The sequence below is a fragment of the Tauraco erythrolophus genome, chromosome 1, assembly GCF_009769465.1.
Source record: "Tauraco erythrolophus isolate bTauEry1 chromosome 1, bTauEry1.pri, whole genome shotgun sequence".
NCBI lineage: Eukaryota > Metazoa > Chordata > Aves > Musophagiformes > Musophagidae > Tauraco > Tauraco erythrolophus.
Window position 1 is genome coordinate 93869664 of NC_141465.1, and position 22195 is coordinate 93891858.

Consider the following 22195-nt stretch of genomic DNA (forward strand, 5'->3'; position numbering starts at 1 on the left):
TTGACAGGCATCCTCTTTGCTTTAGCTTAATTCCTGCAAGCGTTTGCAACTCTTCTTGTCAGGCAATAACATGCTGCATGCAGTAGCATTTTTAATTGCCTCAGTCACCCTTCTAATACTATCATCACTCTCATAATATTTACCCATACAAATGTAAGCTTATTGTTGAATGCAAGTGATGTCAACCTTCAAAACGGATGGTCATTTTAATTGTAACAGAATTATAAAAGGAAAATTGCTTTTAGCCAATATTATCCTGTTAAAGATTTTATCTGTAACTAGTTAACTTGACAGCTTTACTGAAACTTCGTTATAATTAAATTCCTGTATCATGTAACTGCCTTGTTTGATTTTATTTCGTATTACAGTTTTTAATTCATTTAATTAACATTATAGCCTCATTAAGCAATAGTATGTTTTTAATGCAGCTCATTTGTAAAACAGATATTAAGTTACATCCTAATGGACCGATTGCACTCAAGTTCTATACAGATTGCACTCTTGCCTGACCCATGACTGAAATTAGACACACAGCTTTAGATATTTAAATTCTTGCAAAATAATATGAAACCGTGACAAGCAGGAGTGGGATAACACATGAAATTTCTAAGCCCTTCTTTGGCAAAGCAAGGACAGCAGAGAGTTGCAGGATGTGAAGATGTTTGTGATCTAGACAGAAAAAAAAAATGCAACTTCAATTAAGACAAACAATAACACTTTTCCTAGCAACTTATTTATATAATAGGGTTTTTGGTTGGGTTTTTTTGGTTTGCTTTTTAGGGGCTTTTTTGGGGGTGGATGTGTTGGGTTTTTTTTAAAAATAAAAAAGATCTGATAAAGATTTTAGCCCAGAAAACAGCGGAACTGAATAATAAAAAAAGGAAGAGGAGGACCTGTATAACTCATCAACTGTTGATGGAATGAGGTTTTGGTAATTGTTGCCACTCGTTGCATCTGAGGTTGGAAATAGAAACCTCTTAGCAATGTCAAGTTGTCAATGTACGACGACATGCAAAACGTGCCTCTCCTCTTTTAAATCCTTTCAAAGAGACAGTTTCCTACCATAGGTCCCATACTATTGTGTAATGAGTTAACAATTGCTATTTGCTGGTTTTAATTAGGTTTTAAAAATAATTTTTATTGATTTCTTAGTGCAATTTGAATTACATTATATTAAGCACAAATAACTAAAGGCAATTATTTAAATATGCCCTTATTTTCTATTATGGCAATTTTACATAATATTTTATCACCTTAATTGAACTAAACTGAAGATTCACAGTAATAGTGGATGTTAGCTTAATTTCTTTGAATGCCTGTGATTAAATTAACAGCCTTAAGGCATCAGAGTATTTTGTTGTGGCAGTGTATTAGGCTTTCTGGTGTCCCGAAAGCAAAGTGTTTTCAATATTTTTTTTTTTTAAAAAAAAAGGATAATTACTATGGTAACTGTTTAGCTTCATGTTTTCATTCTGCTTGTCAAAATCTTTCTAGAAACGTTGGTTTGTCGATGACATGCAGTACTTAAAAATATCCTCTAGATGACACTGTTTACTGCATTTAGAAGATGTGCGGGCGTTTATAAGAAATAGCTGTAAATTGAACAAAATACAGTTGACAAGTATTGTTTGAGCCTAAGCCTGCTCTCTTGACGTCAGTGGCCAAGATTTCAGCAGTTTCAGTGAAAACAAGAAGAGCTTCTATATTTATCTATAAAACTAAACAAAAATCTTGTACTTTTCTTTCGACAGAAAGAACCACTCTTAAAAATGCAATTAAAATAGTTTTCATTGCAACCTAAGCTATAAAATGTACCACAGGAATGCCTCCTAATTACTGAAACTCCTTCTTACCTACACACACATGCTTAATTATTCTGGATGGCTTTGTTTAAAAATGACACTGTATAAATATTAATCTTTTTTTTCCAACTATTCTTTGTTCCACAATCTATATTCATTGTAGCACAGTAAATTTGAGTTCATTAGATCAGTTACTGCTATTTAGATGTAAATGTCTTCAAGGAGGATTAATTACTCTCTAATTCTGATTTTTTTTAAAGTCAGGATAATGAAGACATTCTCTGACATTTCTCTGTTAAAAAAAAAAAAAACAACCCTCAGAAAAAAACCCTCAGAAACTCCCCTCGTGCCTCTGTATAACAGTCCACAGTAGATAAAATCTTGGAAAGCATCTGGGTAATTTTTATGGGACCTGAGCTAGTAAATGAGGTTAGATTGAACACCAGGAAGCCATTTAGTGGTTCAAATGTTCATGCTCAAGTTGTCTGTCCCCCACAGGGGCACCTTGGTTGCCTCTAGAATACATGGGAAGAGGGAAAAATCTGAGAGTGCTCTTCTTCAAGAAAGAATGAGAGGCCACTCTTTCCTTTAAACCAGTCAGAGAAGAAGGAACTGCGACCACCACGGTGATTTATCCACAAGCACTTGTGGAGTATGTAGTTGTACATATTGCAGCAATATTTGAACAACTTTCCAATTTGCACCTCCCTACAGGTTCTCTTAAAGAATGACAGGGTCTTGTTTAGGAAACTGAAAGTAACTCTTAGTAAGAATGCTTTTGAATTACCACTTATAGGCCTCTTAGAAGTGGTAAATGAACGACCAAGAGCACTAGAATCACAAGCTGGAAATTCCTGACAGTTCTCCAAGGAAGCGAGAGAGCCGAGAGGTTTTTTCCCTTCTTTGTCCTGCGCGATTTGAGCCCACACCACTCTCCCATTAGCAGAGTGTTTTAACCTGAGAATTGTTGGTTATTCATGGAGGGTCAGGCTTACTGACGCTACACAGGATTTTTTTTCAATGACTGTTTCATGTAAGGGATGTACACCATTCGTGGAGCAGAGAATGTAAGCATGCACACAACCTGTCCCAGTAGGGCTTTAGCCGCAATATCGAAGTAAACAGCATCATCAGGAGATACAGTTAAGATGTTCTGCCAGAAATTAGGACTTGTGATTTTGAGTCTATAAAGACAAATATAGAGTAAATGCCTTCTGGGCTAAAGGAATATTAAAACCATTTAAACATAAATTTCATTATTGTGTTTAAAAATAAGGTAAAACGATATGCACTGTGCTTGATCAAGCACACAAAGCTTGATTTTCTAGGCATGTATCATTTTATTCAGTGAGAAGAGGAAAAGCATCTCATTTGTAGATCCTGATAGGGCTTGAGATATATGTTGTACACACAGACCAAGACTAAGATGCTTTTGAGCAGCCACAAAAATAAAAGTTCAGGATCTCAGAAATTTTAACTATGTAAATTGAAGCAAGCTGTGGAGAAACTTCCTCCAGCGTGTTGGCATTTAAGTTTAGGCTTTCAGGACTGCATTCCGAGGTAGATGCCTGTATTCTGTTCATAACTTACTTGAGAGAACCGAGATCTTTTTAGATCTGTTTTTTTAAGCTTTGATTCTTAACCACATATCTTCTCAGTGGTCTTACAGAAGATCTAGTTCACATAAGAACAAGCAATATTAGTATTAATGAGAAGAGAATTTGTGACAGTATACTTTAAATCGTAGCTGCCTTAGGCAACGTGGGAACACTGACATAGTCATTTGTAAAGCTAACTTCATACAATTAAAGAAAGAATTATGATAATGAGCCTCATGTCTGTATTTTGTGGGGATGATAAGGTTTTCAACATTATTTCCTCTTAACACTACTAAGACATGCAGGTCCTGATCTTGAACTGAGTTCCAAGTGTCTTAAAGCTCATGTTCAGGCTGAGCACATTTCAGATTCAAGACCAATTTAGGTTTTTCCTCCATTTTTAGGAAAGCTAAAACATGAGCTTCTGAAAGAGAACCAGTTAGGTTCAACTTCTGTAGCCTGATTGGAAGCTTAAATCCATTTACTAAAAAAAAAATAGAGGGATTACTCTTCTGCCATAGAAGAGTCACTGCCAAAGAATACCAAACTGGAAAAAGCTTTGGCTTTTACATTATGACATTTTAGATTAAATGCTTCCAAGTGACTGATGGGGCTAGCTGAGAAATACCTGCCTAGTTGTTCCACAGAGAAAGTATAGGGCACTGACCTATCACGGACCAAAGCGGACTAACAAACACTTTTATCAACAGAATGGAGATTTTCACTCTTGTTTCAAGACTTGGATTCAAGGCCAAATACCTAATGGGGACGAAAATTCAAGGCTTATAAATTCCCTGGCTCTCTTGTAATAGCATAGGTATGTGTACAGAGAAAGATTCCTGCTACACCATCTGTAAAAAATATGTATCTCTAGGGCTAGCAGAGACAGTCTCTTCATTCACTTAAATGTAATCATGTTAATAAGAGTTTCATAGTTTCTGAATTAAAAAAATTCTTATTTCTGTCAGTAATGAACAGCATATTACTGTGCTGAGTACAACTGGCTACTCTCATTGTATATCCTGAAGTCTTCTGGCACTCACGTTGTAAGAAAAAAAATCCTCTTCAATAAGATTCTCTGATTTTCTCAGTCAAGAATCAGTTGCACATGAAAGCCAAGTGATAGCTGAAGTTCACCTCTGAAATGACTGGTGTTCAGCATATGAAGTTTACTAAATTGCACAGGTGTTTCGGGGGATTGACAGCAGTGCAGCAGTGGGTAAAAAAAGACTTTGTAATTACTACTCCTCACTGGTATGATAACAGCATAGGCAGGGTGGATCTGGTTTTACAGTGACTGACATACTTTGTAATGCCTGAAAGTAAAAGACCTCCCAGTTACAGAAACGCAATAAACTTATCATTTTTGTATTACACCTTCATGTATCTTCTCCTAGCATCACATGCATTTCATCTGAGCTTTCAGACCAAGAAAATCTGTGGGTTTCTTTTTTTATTTCACAGATTTACTGTCTTCAGTGACAAATAGTTACACAAATATATACTATACAGAAAAAGAATGTCTAAATAGGACTCTGAATAAACTTTAGTTACTGTTTTTCAAAATGTCATATCTTAGAAACAAGTGTCCTCTCGTCATCACAGGCCTGAGGTTTGCAAGCACGGATATAAGCTAGTAAGCCAGAAGACCTTCAGTCTATCCAAGCTTTAGAAAGATAAAGGGGGAAAGACAGAGATATGAAAGGGAATCTAAGCACTGATCCCTGTAAATGCATCTGAAAATAACGACTTTCTGGCATATATCAGAACAAACTTTGCCAGCAAAAAACTATGATTCTTCCAAGCGATTCCTAATATTGCTTTTTTCTGATTTTAAGGTGTCCTCCCTGGGAGAGAGGATTTTCCTTGCTCACACAGGCTGAATCTGCCCAAGCCCCATTGCTGGGCAGAGGGAGATGGGTGCCCTGTCAGGCCTTGCTGTGGACCACTGCGGCACCTTCCTGCTTCTATTAGGACTAAAAGCAATCTAATCTACCTGTCTAGACAAGGCTTTGCTCCGGTCTGATCCCTCTCTTTGGTATTGCTTGTGACATCCAGAAATTTGACAAGGAAAGCAAGTATTGATCAGTCTGAGGTGTGTTTTGCTGTGATAATTGTCTAAGCATGACTGAGTGATGCCCCTATAGATAGGTGCTTACTTATTTCCTGAGGCATGTCATCCTCAGAGCGACAGAAACATTGATAAGGAAGAGGACAAAATGACTAACTTTGATGGAGTTTGTTTTGAAACATCTGCTGCTTGTCAACATGGGAGGCAGAAGCAATGATTTGCTAGTAGTAAAAAAGGAAAACCAATTAAAATCTCTGTCTAATTCTTCCTCTAAACTATTTTCTGACTATGAGTGTGCAGTAAGTTCCCATGAGGAAAGTACTACTCCATTATCTGTATATTTTTACTTTGCTTGCATTATAACTTCACACACACATGATAACACATTATTTACTTTAAGACTCCGAGTAACTTCTGCCTATTCAGGAACCTGGCCAATAAGTTACTGAATAGAACACTAAAAATCTATGGAGAAATCCAATTATGGATTTAGGGTCTTTTGGATTTTTTTTTTCTTGTCCAGAATCTAAAAAATTTTAGGATACTGAACAGAACATACGTGAATACAAAGATATTTGGTGACATTTCCTATTCCCTGAATGCATACCAAACACAGACCTGTAATTTTCCCCCATTGTTTTACTGAGAGTAATTTCATTTGGATTAATCCTTTCTTTCGGGCTCAGCTCTGCATGGGCACTCTGTAGAATTCTGGCTTCCACATCAAGAGCAGCTCTGAGAGGAATTAGCCTCCAGAAAGCCAAAATCACATCAAAGTACTTCCACAGAACACGGCGGCATGTACAGAGTAGAGCTACCGCTGCCCATAGGAGGAAGATACATACCTTCTCTTTTTCAGCTCTGGAGCCCTGAAGAACAAAGGTTCTTTGAGAATCACAGCCACGCCACTGGGGCATGGAAAAGGGATGCGGTTCAGGAAACTGCACTCTTCAGTGCATGTGCGTGGCAAATAGATGGGCATAATCTGCTCAATGAAAGATTGTAGCTGTTGCGGTATTTCTATCATCATATTGCAAAACATACCACCCCCAAATGATAAAACCTCGAAACCTTAGATCCCTTGCTTTAACTGAAATGTTAAGAAAAGCAAAAGTGTTAGAAATAAGAAGCGATCATAACAGCACAATGCTTTTAAACAGAAATTAGTCATCTGTCTGCCTGCCTATCTGTAATTTAAAGAATGAAGCTATGTCTATGTCAAACGAGTGTTTTTTTCCCCAGAGGACATAGAGTTTAATCAAGCTTCACTACCTTAGTAACCTTTTGTAAATGGTGAGGCATGACTGACATCGGAGTAGGACTGAAAAACAGAAGATATTTAGGTTCGAATCTGGATGTAAAGATGTCAATCTCACTAATGCAAGTTAGTGTGAGTATATATATTGATTTAAATTGAGCATTTTCTATTTTCTGTGCAAGCAAGGAGCAGGTCAGAAGTTGAAAGCAGAAAAACAAGGTAAATGTCTGAAGGAGGTATCATTCCACGCTTTAGGTCTCATTCTGATCCTGTCAACATTGCATCAGCATAACTCCATCAATCAGATTTACATTACCATTTTGATGGAAATGAAAATGCTTTAGTAAAGCTTTCTTCAGACACTGTTCTGTCTGAAAACCTTTAGACTTCCTTTCTTTCCCTGCCTTTTTCCTTCTCTCATTTTTAAACAATAAAGCATCAATAAGACATCAGGTTATTTGCAGGTCTTGGAATATTTTCACCTTACACAAAAGCACACTGGTTGGAATCTGCTTCTGTATTCTGATTCATCAGCCGCTTCCATCGTAATAAATAACATGAGGGTAGCAAAGAGAAAAACTTTTTTTTTTCTTTTTGTGCCACATGCAATTACATCTCTTTTAAGTGGTCCAATAATTGCATTTTAAACAGCACTTGTTTATTATTCTCTTTTTGCCATATCCAAATTGATTTTTATTGTTTTACTAAATAGTTACTAAAGCCCTGTGAGGGAGAGAAAAAAGGCCCAACACTTTCAAGCAAACAATTCAAGTCTTTACGTTAATCTGTACCTTTAAATAAACAGCAATAATTAATGGGAGTTCGGCACCTTGCTGTATTGTACAGTGACAGGGATTAAACACTGGCACTGCAAAATGCCAGTTTTCAGCTTGTGCATTTGTAGACCCTTCAGAGCCATGAACTGACATTTGCAATCTCTGTCAGTCAAAAAAAAATGGCAAATTCAGTTAAATTTAGTCCTGCTATTCAAATGGAATAAAGGTCGTCACCTGCTCCTTTTGTGATTTGATTATTCAGGGACTGAGTTTATTTTTCTGAAGAAGGATATGTTAAAAGGGCCCGATTCTGCAACTATTGCCCTATCTCAGCAGCTTGATTGGCTTAAATTATTCATCATTAACTGATTTAACTATTGCTGTTTATTTAAGAGTACAGATTAATACATAATCCTTAAGTGTTTGCTTCAGTGTTTTTCCTAAAGCTCTCATAACCAGTCTGGAAAACAATCGAATACATTTTGAAATTATAAAAATAAGTATATTAAGTAAATAGAATTTATAATGCAATCACCTGGCTTTTGAAACGCTGTAGTTACATATGGTCTACATTGCACAAAATACTTTTATTGACTTCATTTGAACGACTCACATAAATAAAAACTCCAGGTTCAATCCCTACACCCAAGAAGAGAAGGAAACTCTGAAGCAAGCTCCTGAAATCCAAATCATTAGGTGTATGAAGTCTGGACAAAAGTTGTGCACTTCTAAAGAGAAACGTGCTTGCAAGGACATGCAGAAAACACAAGCTCCACAATCTTCTCCATATGCTGCTCCCACCTTTGCAGTGTTCTCCTCTCTTGTCTTCATAGACTCCCTGAAGTTTCCGGGGTTAGCAGCACAGCAGAAGATAAAGCATACTTTAACGGACCAGTACTTCTGGTCAGAACTGGATCTCCTGAGGTTACCATGAAACCGAATTGTGGCAGAAGTCCGAGTCAAGGACAGAGCAAGGCCAGCAGCGGTTCGAGCAGAGCGAACGCCTGCCCTGTGGAAGTGGACTGCCTCATGGATTACATACGATCTGTAATGGGGAGGGGGGCGGTCCGTGCTTCTTACCTGCCACACTGAACTCCAAATCTCTTCTCCTTCCAGGGACAACATCAGGAACACCCTGAAAGATCTGGGCAGGACCGGCAACTTGGCCTTGAATAATTCCTATCGGAAATGAGTCTAAGGCTGTATTTGCTAATGATTTAGGCAACATTTAATAAACAAGGCCTCCAGGGGTAATGGTAAGGATTTCTCAACAGCTAGCACATAACCTGCTATTTGAACACACAGCGAATGTTTATAAAGCGTTTTTTCGCGATGCTGGACTGAAGGGAACACGCTATAGGTGCACTATAGGTCAGGTTCCAGTGTTGCTGTAGGATGGCATGAAATAGAAGAGCTCGTTCATTACCATATGAATCAGGTCTCCATAGAAAGTGGTAGAACTGCAGGAGAGGAAAAGCCATTTTGCTTTAATAATAACAGCCTGTAAGAGGCAATCCCAGGTACAAAATGATCAAGTGACCAGAGCCAGTTCAGTGAAGAATGATAGCATTTTATGCTCAACACTTCAAGATTAAAGTCTTTAGTTAGCTAAGCATAATGTGAATCAGTTTCATGTATAATGTATTGTGTGAGCCTGTAGCCAGTATGATACAATGTAAGCAATTCCATTTAGTGCAATTTGACTATAGCTAGTACAGAATAATTGGAGTCGGTTTCTAGCATGCTAGAATTTGAGTCAAATATGATACGGAAAAGAATTTGATACATAATAATATGGAGGCGAAGATAACAAGCAGTGATGTGGATGAATAGTTAATATGCTATAATACAGAAGTCATTTTAATAGGTTGTGATGTGATTAGGAGTCCAGTGTTCTCATATGCAGACAAAAGCCTAATATATCACGGTAAAGAAAGGAGACTGTTAAGGAATGGTATAAATAACGGTACGTAGCTGCATTTGAGGAGGATGTAACATCAAATACTGTAGTTTTCTCAAATATAGGAGCGAATGAATAAACATTTACTGGAGGATAAAACATGGCTACTCAAGTGAACATGGGAAATATTTCAGAGCAGTTCCTCACATTTCAGAAGGAGCGTAATGCTGCACTGGGCAATTCCGACCCCTGCTCAGTAACTCAGCCCTTTCTGTTCTCTCCCATTATTAGAAGCAGTTGTGACAGTTCTAGCCCCTTTGGTACTCTGGGCCTCAAATTTACAATCTGTTGTGTAAACACTATGGTCTGAAGACCTGTCTCTTCCACAAGGTTAATAATGTACGATTAGTTAAAGAACTACAGCATTTTAAAGCAAGCACATAAACATTAACATGACAGATCTGCACATAAACATCTCTGGCTTTCTAAAACAACTTCAGAAAACAGCAAAAAATATGCTATTATTGTGACTTGTGGCCGTGTTGGGTTTAAATCCAAGAGCCACCAGTTCATTGAAATTTTACTTTTTTTTTTCTCTCTCTTCCTAACTTTTCATGAGGCTAACCCTGTGTACATGAGAAGAACTCATTTACGAGCATGTGCTAATCAGTTCTGACTACAAGTTAAAGTCATCCCTGAGCAAACAAAAAACTATTCAGCTTAGCAATAAAGTTAAATAATTATTACCAGGCTATGTGATGTGACTACAATGTGACATTGAAATGACTATGGTGTGATTAGAATAAGAATGTTATATGTCTGTGATGTTACTAGAATGAGGCTATAAAACGTCTGTGATGCCATACTGCTGTGATATGACTAGTGTCAGGAAAAATGTGTGCATTATTAACGCATACATAAACACGCCGTATTTCAGAAGCAGACCGCATTACACAGAACGCTAGTAGTTCTAATTATCTTCTTTATTAATGGCTGTTCTCCTTTGCACTTCAAAAGACGAAAGAATTGCATACTTAATTCATTCACAGAATTCTTTTTCTATGTGGTTTGGCAGTAAGGTTGCTCCTTCATGTCACTTGCTTGACTTTCAATGCTGGGGCTCTTGCCATCCTTCCTGTATTACATAATGAACGTTTTTGTTAAACTATTATTAGATTCAGTTCCGTTTGCTACCATTACTTGATATCATCAAAACCAGGATCAATTTTTTTCTGTGTGTGTGTCTGTAAGAGGAGTCTTTGGGACACGAATACAAAGCACAGCAAAACTAAGAGTGTTTAATCTTTACACATGATGGGATTACAGGATGCGCAATGTTCACATACGGAGTGTCTGCATCCCTATGACTAGCAAGGATATGTAAATTTATCAGTATGTACGACACAAAACCAAGCCATGCAAATTACTGACCTCTGACAGATACAAGCAGCTTCCACCATTAGTTAACGGTGTGTCGTATGTGCACGAGCATATGGGAGTCTAAAGGTAGTAGGCTGCATCTGAAAATGTAAAATCTTCAAGGTAGGATCTTTAGCTGGTCAATGCTATCAACTGAAAATGTGTAAATTAGCTAGACACAGTACCGTACAGAAAAAGACAAATGCTGATGTTATCTTTGCTTTTTGTATGCATGTGTATTGGAAAGGCTTAACCAGAAGCAGCAGCCAGCATGGCCACGTACCCGGGCATACTAAATTGGATAGGTATGGTGTCACACGGCTTGCAAGTTCAAGCTGAGAAAAGCTGGCAATAAAAGCACAGTCAAATGAAGGTTCATTCAAGCTTCAGAAAATGTTGAAAAAGGCACTACATATAATGCACTATATATAATGCACTATAATCATCTTCTTGTCACACTTTTGAGGTCACTCATATCGTAATACATCGGCATTTTATTACACTGTCTTCCAGGCACAGTGATGCTTCTTTGTGGCTAGCTGGATAATTCACCTGTGTCATTTACAGGGAAGGAGAAATATCACTTTTATTATTTATCAAACCACAGAAAGGGGTGTTTTCCAGTTCAACGTTTAAGCATACAAAAACCCCGAAACCAGCAGAGCTGCCCCCCTCCTTCCTTCCTTCGGCGAGTATCTCGGCTGACCCTTCGGGAAGGGGGAAGGAGAAAGGTGTGCAGGCGTAAATGGGAGCCGAGACAGGGCTGGAGTCAGAGCAGCGTGAATTATAGATGAAAAGGCATGTATTAAACATAAAGCCGAACCGCGCGGAGGAGGGCCGGGGGGAGGGGGGGGGGGGGCAGCGCGTTTCCTCCGGCGCTGCGCTGCGCGGCGCCAGGCCGCGCAACTTGCGCGGCCGACCAGCGCACCGCGCCGGAACCCGCAACCGCACCGCGGGCGGCGGCGCTTCCTGCTCCCCCGGGCAAGGGGAACCGAGCGCGCTCTGACTACTCGCAAGCTCCCGCCTCCTCCAGCGCCCACCGGGGCGACCACGACCTCCGCTGCCCTCCCACCACCACCAGGGCAGCGGTGGTGGGAGGGCAGCGGAGGTCGTGGCCGCCCCGGTGGGCGCAGCGCCTCCGCGCCCGCGTCCCGCCTCCCCAACCCCCCCCCCCTTTCCCCACCGCTGCTCCGCGGCTCGGCGAATCCCGCCGACCCCCTTCCGCGCGGCGCGGAGCCGCCGCAACCCCCCGTCCGCCTCCGCCGCCCGGCCCGGCCCGGCCCGGGGAGCGACGTGCCCGGCGGCCAATGCCAGGGCCGCGCTCCGCCATCCACCGCCCCCGCCGGCGCGGGCCAATGCGGTGCGGCGGGAGGGGTGGCTTCGCGCCGCTCACACCCTCCCTCTGGGCTTATTGAGAGTTATATCAAGAATTTCGGTTCAGAGGGAGAGAGGAGAAGGAGAGAGCGTGTGTGAGGGAGAGAGGCTGGGAGGGAGGAGGGAAAGCGCCGTCGCTTCCTCCCATCACTAAAGCAATAACCTATTAGGATTTTTTTATATATATATATATATTTTTTTTTTTTTTTTTTGATGGGCAACTATCACCCCAGAGATAAAGAGGGAGAGAGAAGCACCGCCAGACCAACTCTTGTCCTTTCCAGTTAGGAAGTTGCAGACTTCACGTAGCTGCCTCTGCTCTGCTGAGAGAGGGATGGAAATCGCGTGCAGCGCAGAGTGGAAAATACCCCCGGTCTAAAGAAGTGCGTCGGATTTTTTTGCTTGCTGTTTGTTTGGGTTGTTGCGTGCACGTCAAACACCCGAAGGATCGCCCGCTTAATAGCGATGAAACGTGGAGAGGATGACTAACGACAGAACTGTGAATTTGTTCCCTGGAGTTGCTAATCTGCCACCCCGACGCAACACATATCTCAAGGAGGAAGCGTTTGGCTGCTGCTGATTTCTCCAAAAACTAGTGGTTTACCAGATGCATTGTGCTCTATCTGCTGGAACAGATCATTGCCGAGCTGCAGCAGATCGTCAAAGGTAGACAACCAACGTAAGTGCAAAGTTACCCATACACTGCGATGCGTTTCATTTAAAGGAAAAAAAAAAAGGCTAAAAAAAAAAAAAGGCAACAAGCAGTATTTTTTATCGAGGGAAAGAATCAGTGTTTCGGATTCAGTTGATGTTGGTGGCAGAGGCTCACCTACTCGCTGTCTCTGCATCCCTACCTGCATCACTCTGCTGGAAGTAATCACGGGCATCAGCAACCGTGCAGCTTAATGCAGATAAGATTAGTGCTGGGGGGCTGCCCGGTTCTGCCAAACTGTAGGTGCTGGCAGCCCTGCACCCGGGTAATTCGCGATTAGCAAAGCATGCAAACAGAAGTCTGTCTGTCGCTTGCTTTCTTTTTTTTTTTTTTTTAATTCCACCTGCATTATTAGTCTGCAGTATTTATGTGTGGCAGCTGCTAATAACATCCTGAAGGGAGATCAGTGTCAATGGGGAAAGGCTGCACCTTTTTTCCTCCTCTCGTCATCAGAAAATACATTCCTCCCCCCCCCCCCCCCCGCCCCCCCCTCCCCCAATCTGTAAACATGCTGGCTGCTCCTAAGTTGCATTTGGAATTGCCAGCCTCCTGATTTAGACTGTGTTTAAAAACACACAAATAAAGTTTAAGGTTACTAAACAGAAAGAGAAGTATCCAACATCTGGAGAGGAAACATTGAGCTGAGAGTGTAAGAAACTGTAAGTCCTGCTATTGTCTCATCAGTTAATAGGGATGTGAAGTAGCCAGTGACGACTGCTGCAGCAGCAGCATGTCCGGGTGGTTATTTCCCAGTACGATAGCTATAGAAGGGGATGCAAGGCACAAGGAGCAGAGAAAAATCCAGTTTGCAAGAGCTGAAAGATACGTATGGAAGCAAACAACAAATTAAATTTGGCAGCTGACATAGCAGTTAGAATCCAAAAGTAGTGCGGGAAGATTTTTTTTACTTGCACCAAATCATCACTGGGTGGAGGAGGGTAGAGGGGGAATGCACGTTACGGATGACACGGTGTACCAAGAAATTATTCAGAAAGTACATGTCAAAACTGTAGCTAGCCTTAATCCCGCGAGTAGTTATTTCCATCCTCGCTCTGTGCAAATGCAGCCTACGGGATATTGGTGCATTTGTCCGGAAGGATTGCTTGTAAAAGGGAGCAGCAGGAAAATGTACTGCTGCAAGCGTGCCTTGCAAAAACAAGTAGTAGTTGGAGGTTGTGGGTTTGTCATGCCTAAAAAAAAAAGCCAATAATGCTGTTCTGTGTGGTTGTGTTGACAGTGCTGTCTCCAAATAAGAAATGAGATGTAATGCATCCTGCAGTCCATGCATGCCTCCTCTTGCAAATCACGCATCATTCCTCTCTGGAAACCTTTAAGTCCTAAGATCTGGGAAAAAAGAATAAAAACAGTATCATGGACCTGAGGGATTTTTACCTGCTGGCCGCTTTGATTGCCTGTTTAAGGCTGGATTCTGCTATAGCTCAAGAACTTATTTACACTATTAGAGAGGAGCTGCCTGAAAACGTACCCATAGGGAACATACCAAAGGACTTGAACATTTCTCACATCAATGCTGCCACGGGGACCAGCGCCAGCCTTGTCTACAGGCTGGTGTCTAAAGCTGGGGATGCCCCTCTGGTCAAAGTGTCCAGTACCACCGGGGAAATCTTTACGACATCTAACAGAATAGACAGAGAAAAACTCTGTGCTGGAGCTTCCTATGCAGAAGAAAACGAGTGTTTCTTTGAACTCGAAGTGGTGATTCTCCCCAATGACTTTTTTAGGCTGATCAAAATAAAAATCATTGTAAAGGATACTAATGACAATGCACCTATGTTTCCATCCCCTGTCATCAATATCTCCATCCCAGAAAACACTCTGATCAACAGTCGCTTTCCGATCCCATCAGCAACAGATCCCGACACAGGTTTCAACGGTGTGCAGCACTACGAGTTGTTAAATGGGCAGAGTGTCTTTGGACTGGATATTGTAGAAACTCCCGAAGGAGAGAAATGGCCTCAGCTGATCGTGCAACAGAACTTGGACAGAGAGCAAAAGGACACCTACGTGATGAAAATCAAAGTGGAGGACGGAGGTACCCCCCAGAAATCCAGCACGGCCATCCTGCAAGTCACAGTAAGTGATGTCAATGATAACAGGCCGGTGTTTAAAGAAAGTCAGGTAGAGGTTCATATACCAGAGAATGCCCCCGTAGGCACTTCTGTAATTCAGCTTCATGCTACAGATGCAGATATAGGAAGCAATGCAGAAATCAGATACATTTTTGGTGCCCAAGTCGCCCCTGCAACCAAAAGATTTTTTGCTTTAAACAACACCACAGGGCTGATTACAGTTCAGAGGTCCTTAGATCGAGAAGAGACTGCTATTCACAAGGTGACAGTGCTGGCTAGTGATGGTAGCTCTACACCAGCCCGGGCAACCGTTACCATCAATGTCACTGATGTAAATGATAACCCTCCTAACATAGACCTCAGGTACATAATAAGTCCCATCAATGGCACAGTGTACTTATCTGAGAAAGATCCCGTCAATACAAAGATTGCCCTAATTACGGTTTCAGATAAGGACACTGATGTGAACGGCAAAGTGATCTGTTTCATTGAGAGAGAGGTCCCCTTCCACTTGAAGGCGGTTTACGACAACCAGTATTTGTTAGAGACCTCTTCCTTGTTGGACTATGAGGGCACCAAAGAATTCAGCTTTAAAATTGTCGCTTCTGATTCTGGCAAGCCCAGTTTGAACCAGACCGCCCTGGTAAGAGTTAAACTGGAGGATGAAAATGACAACCCTCCGATTTTCAGCCAGCCTGTAATTGAGCTGTCAGTTTCGGAAAACAACCGGCGTGGTCTATACTTAACAACTATTAGTGCCACAGATGAAGACAGTGGGAAAAATGCAGACATTGTTTATCAGCTTGGCCCTAATGCCTCCTTTTTCGATCTGGATCGGAAGACGGGAGTTTTGACAGCCTCCAGAGTTTTTGACAGAGAAGAGCAGGAACGGTTCATTTTCACTGTTACAGCCCGAGACAATGGCACCCCTCCTTTGCAGAGTCAAGCAGCTGTAATTGTTACCGTGTTGGACGAAAATGACAACAGTCCCAAATTTACTCATAATCACTTCCAGTTTTTCGTATCGGAGAACTTACCAAAGTATAGCACGGTGGGGGTGATCACGGTGACCGATGCGGATGCCGGGGAGAATAAGGCGGTGACCCTTTCCATCCTGAATGACAATGAGAACTTTGTGCTGGATCCGTACTCTGGAGTTATAAAGTCCAATGTTTCTTTTGACCGAGAACAGCAGAGCTCCTACACCTTTGATGTTAAGGCAGTAGATGGAGGGCAACCTCCTCGCTCTTCTACAGCAAAAGTAACCATAAACGTCATGGATGTTAACGATAACAGCCCCGTGGTCATCTATCCACCTTCTAATACTTCTTTTAAGCTAGTGCCACTCTCAGCAATTCCGGGATCGGTTGTAGCCGAAGTGTTTGCTGTGGATATAGACACTGGAATGAATGCCGAGCTCAAGTACACAATTGTAAGCGGAAATAACAAGGGTTTGTTTCGAATTGATCCGGTGACAGGTAATATCACTCTGGAAGAAAAACCGACTCCTAATGACGTGGGGCTGCATCGCTTAGTTGTCAACATAAGTGACTTGGGTTATCCCAAATCCCTGCATACTCTTGTGCTTGTATTTTTGTATGTAAATGATACTGCTGGAAACGCCTCTTATATTTATGACTTGATACGCAGGACTATGGAAACACCTTTGGACCGGAACATAGGAGACAGTAGCCAGCCCTACCAAAACGAGGACTATCTCACGATCATGATCGCCATTGTGGCAGGTGCCATGGTTGTCATAGTCGTGATATTTGTCACGGTTCTCGTTCGCTGTCGACATGCATCCAGATTCAAAGCCGCCCAGAGGAGCAAGCAAGGTGCTGAGTGGATGTCTCCCAATCAGGAGAACAAGCAAAACAAGAAAAAGAAAAGGAAGAAAAGGAAGTCTCCGAAGAGCTCACTTTTGAACTTTGTGACCATTGAGGAGTCAAAACCTGACGATGCAGTTCACGAACCTATCAACGGGACAATAAGCCTTCCAGCGGAGCTGGAGGAGCAAAGTATAGGAAGATTTGACTGGGGCACAGCACCACCAACAACCTTTAAGCCTAACAGTCCTGATCTTGCCAAGCATTACAAATCTGCCTCTCCGCAGTCTGCTTTTCATCTCAAACCTGACACTCCAGTTTCAGTGAAAAAGCACCACGTGATTCAGGAACTCCCATTGGACAACACCTTTGTTGGTGGTTGCGACACCCTTTCCAAACGCTCTTCCACTAGTTCAGATCACTTCAGTGCCTCAGAGTGCAGTTCCCAAGGAGGCTTCAAGACAAAGGGCCCCTTACACACCAGACAGGTAAACGAGCACTTTTACTGGTCTATAAGTACTGCATACAAGTGCCCGATCAACCAGTATTAAAAGTGCCACTATGTTGTGGGGTTTTTTTGTTTCAGTCTAATTGAATTTAGTTACATGACGGGGGGAACAAAAAAAACCAACACACCAAATCACAAACGAAAAAACCCTTGACCCTTTTATCATTTACCTGGGGCTTAACCATGCATTTGCAAAATGCCTCTGATACTTTGGGTTTTGGAGAATACTGATTGTTAAAGGATTGTTATGCATCTGTGCATGTGGATATACACGTGCATAAACAAAACTGAAAAAAAAAAAAAAAAAAGACTTTTTTTTTTCTCCCCAGTATTTGACTGTCCAAATGTAAAAGTTATTGAAGAAGAGAAACTGTTTCCTTACATGTCATATTTCGGTCAGAAAATTTGACTCTTTCAAGATTGAAGGGATATGTACATTTGGTTTCAAATTTCAAAGTGAGTTGGCTTGAGTTTCTTTTACAGTTCAAACTGATTTGGAATCTTGCTAAGGTAGTGTTACTAAGGGGGTTAATTTTCTTTTTCCCTGACTAAGACAGCCGAATTTTCAAGCTACTTCATCTGTGAGGCACATGGTTTGTTGGTAGGACATAACTAAGCCATACGGAAGTCTTCCTGTGTTTTGAGTTCAAAATGATTTTGCTGTAATAGATTAAAGTTGGTGTCATATAGGCAGTTTATTGCATATTTGAAAAAATGGCCAAAGCATACTTTTGAAAGGAATGTGTTCTCTGAATACGTCTGAATTATGCAGGGGGAAAAAAAAAAAAAGTCAGCCCATTGTAAATATTTTCTCATCTTAGTAATGCATAAGTGATCTGCCATAACTCATTTTAAACTGCGAAATACGCCATATGAAGAGGGATTAGGAGGCTGAGAAACTCATATTTCAACCAAATCCAGCATTAGTGTTTTTTTTTTTTTTTTTCTTAGGTCTAATAATTCCTCGCTAATAAAGATTTAAACGCGGCGCTGTCTTAATTTATTCTCACCCGGCGCTGGTGCGTGGCCGCCGGCGGAGCGCGCCCGGGCAGCCTGTAGATGGCGCTACGGCACCGCGCCGCGCGCGCTGGCCGCGCGCCAGCCCTGCAGCAGCGCGGCGAGGCGGGAGGGGGGCCGGAGTGGGGGGGGGAGGGAGGGAGGGAGGGAGGGAGGGAGGGAAGGCTGGAGCTGCTCTTCACATCCAGAGAACCTTTTATTTAAGGGCAGTCGCCGCGGAGCGGGCGGTGGTGGGGTCCGCGTGTTTGCACGGCGGCGTCCCGCGGCGCTCCCGCTTCGGCCGCACCGACCCTGTAGGCGTTGGGGGGAGTCGCGTCCCTGATTCCCGCCGGCGCTGTACGGTGGTTTGTGTGAATTTGTGAGGGATATGAATTTGTGAGGGACGGCGGTTTGTGTGAATTTGTGAGGGATGTGAGTCCTGGAGGAAAGAGCGAGACGCGTTTAGGCTTGTCTTTGCGCAAGAGGTCTCGACTGACAGTAGCCAAGTTTGGCATAAAGTCATCCTCTGGCTGCTCCATTGGGTGAGCGCGACGTTCCCAGGACTGCGCCTTGACTTCGGGTGCCTGTAAGGTGTCACGCCAACAAGGTGCTGAGAATAGAACAAGCGGTTTTGAGGCAGTTCTGCTAAAGTAACTGCTCTGAAACAGCTCGTACTCGCAACGAGACACCGAAAACATCACGGGGAAAAAAACCCACCCATCTCACAAAACCTTGACCTTTCTGAGGGCTTTAAAGAAGGGTGTGCTGCTCCCAGAGTCGTCTTCAGGCTGTTGCACAGCACCATGTACGTCCTGTCAGTGTAAATTAAAAAAAGAACTACTTTAAATTAAAAAAAAAGCACCCAACAAATTTATAGAAGAGCTCTGTGTAATGTGTGGTTACTCGGCTGAAGTTTTCTCCCCGGTTTTAGTTACAAAATGTAACACTCCCAACCCACACATTCCTTTTCTGTTCTGAGATGTTGTTGATTTAGCTTTCCAAACTCTATTAGGAAACTCAGACTTAATCCCCCACAGCATCTAGAGGCAGTTAAGACCCCAAAAATTATTTACCTGACGGAATGTATAAACTCTGCACAGTGAAATTAAATATGAAGGGGAAAAAAAAAAAAACCCAACCCCAAAAAAACTTTCTGGCAGTGTTTTCAGAGTTACCTGTGTTCATTACATTAAATATACTGGTTTCAGTCTAATAATATCAGTCATTACACCTGTATGTGGACCTGATTCAAATTCTATGGAAGTCTTATTGAATCCTTTTTGAAGTCAGCAAATACTCATATTTGATTTGGATCGCTCCCTGCAAAAGCTGTAGTATTATATGTAACTAAAAATATTACTCTTTCTTAGGTAGCTGGTTATTTAAATTAAGCTTGTGTGTTTTTATTTTGTGGGGAAGGAGGTAGTGTGGGTTTTTTTTTTCCCAGGGAAGAACGTTACAGGACATAACCTTTTTATGACCCTTTGTCACTTTTGGCTGGAGGAGTATAGCCAGCAATGGTAGTAATCATTAGCAGCTTTCCTACTTTTCTGTCTGTAATTCCTGAAATTAGGATGCATTTAGCTAATATTCATTAACACAGGAATTATATACACCTTCATAGGTCTTTTTTTTTTTAGATTTATAAGAGTATGGCCTTTAAGCTAAATATTCAGGCTTAAAAATCTTAGTAGTAGTGTGTGCTAATGCCTCAGTATCTGAAAAACATTTTTTTTTAATTCCTTTAGGAAGAGATACTTAGCTCAGTGCCACTGTACTGTCTTCTTGAGATTTAACATAATTAAATTCTCTATATCTAATGTTAGAAGTTGTATTAAGTTACCTATATATTTGGCAAGTTTTGCTTCTGTGGTTTGCAAAGGGTGCGGGAATCCTTGTGGAGGATGTTAAGATAGGGAAAGAAGAAATATAGGATTAATATATATCTAAGAAATACTAGCGTCCTCCATTTTTACTTACAGTTTCTTTCAGCCCAAGGTAAATACACGTGCAATGTACCTTGCAGATACATTAATATTAATAGCGAGCTGAGACCGAAGTCCGCACTTGGACTTCATTCAAGCAAAATATCGTTACTTTTAATGGGAGCTTGGCCCTAGAAATCTGTTAGAACTGGGTCCTAAGTCAGAAAGCTTTTAGAATTCAAAAATAGGTTTTTCCGTACAAATTTCTTAGTATTTTTTTGCTGGGCGATGTCTGTGCAATCGTCAATAAATTTAGTAGAGATTCTGTGGTTAAGTTTTCACATGTCACTTTGAATTGCACAGGCTGATGTTTCAGAAGTTCCCAGTATAAAAACCAAAGCCTTCTTCAAGTGCCTATCTTGCAGTAAACCTGGTGGATGCTCTGAAAAGAGCATTTTTGAATACTTGAACTTGGGATTGTTCTAAATGCTAATTCACATAATTAGGAGTATGGAAAGGATGTTGCACCACCAGCTTATATAGCTAAGCTTCCAAAATCAGTGTTATGACTCATAAAGAATACTGAAATCTATGCAGGCTTCTCAATCAGTGTTCTTTTCAGTATTTGATTGAACTTTAAAATGCAGTTCAAATTAGTAAGTCAGTACACCAAACAGCTACATAGAAATACAGTAGAAGACAACATGTTGTATTCTTCTATGTGAAAGACCTCTTCTAAAAAGCAAATAAATAGACAAAAAACTCCTACTCAGTGTCATTAGATGAACAATAGATTAAATAATAAAAGAAATTAGGGCCAATTTACCATGGTTATCCCAGTTTTAAATGACAACAGCTTCATTTAATCAAATTTGAAGTACAGCAGTGACAAATAACACAGGTTTTAAAATATGTATCAGTATGGGTTATAAGCAAAACCTTCAGTCTTCATTCCTAATCAAACAGCATTTAGGCATGTGCTTAACTTTCATTTAAAGTGGTGGGACTGAAGCAGATCCTTAAAGTCCAAATGACTTCAGATGTTGTCTTCAAGAAAGACAGCTGTAAGCACACTCTAAGCACTTTTCTGAATCAAGATGATAATTTATAAATTTTGGAAATGTGCACAATTATAGTAGATTCAGGAAAGTATTAAATATATGTTTAACACTGTCCTTTTATTTCTGTGCTCTGATGGCAGAAATTAGGGACTTGGGTCTTGACTGACGCATTAAATGCATTCCATGCTAAGATATATTTTTAATCATATAGTCAATAACATAAGCTTTATGGAGCTTGCTTTACTCCTTTTTCAGTCAATGGACTTTTTGCCTGATCAAGGAATGAGTAGCCAGGCTCTCGCTGATCAATGCACATCACTTAAGCTTTCTGTGGCAAATGTAATTGATGTTATCTTACTCTGGAGTGTTTAAATTTGTAACTTTAGGGTTTATGTAAGAAAGAAAAGCTGAAAACATTAATGACTCTTAATTTGATACGCTGAGAGTGGCAATTTCAAGGTGCATAAGTTGATAGAAATCTGCGTTGGAACAGCAGTGCAGAGTCTATGTCACCTACAAATATTAGAATTCTGTAACCATAGCATTCCATAATTCTCTGCGTGGTATTATTTTTAGTGGCCTTGTTTTACTGCTTAGTATATAAAAAAATACAATCTATTGTTTCTTTTTTATGCTTAATTCGTTTTGTATGGTAGCATGGATATTAGTCTTGGGTGAGGACTAGTCACCTGGGAAAACGTCTGCATGTAAAATTCAATTGTTTTTTAGTTCTATATATTTATATATCTGTATCTATACTAAAATATTAGAAGTGGTGAAAACGTACAATGTACTTTTTCTATCCTTGTATAACTGAAAAATAGGTTAAGGGATTTTGCTCAACTGTCTAAAGAAATTCATCTTTGAGCTGAGACC

General features: G+C 40.9%; 1 protein-coding gene across 1 annotated transcript in view; it reads left to right on the top strand.

The window, feature by feature from the left end:
- The first annotated feature begins 14281 nt into the window (after positions 1-14281).
- Positions 14282-22195, top strand: part of PCDH9 (protocadherin 9) — a 708293-nt gene continuing 700379 nt past the window's right edge. Inside the window, exon 1 of the mRNA XM_086611729.1 lies at positions 14282-17317. Coding sequence (XP_086467855.1) covers positions 14282-17317 — 3036 coding nt within the window. The remainder of the gene's footprint in view (positions 17318-22195) is intronic.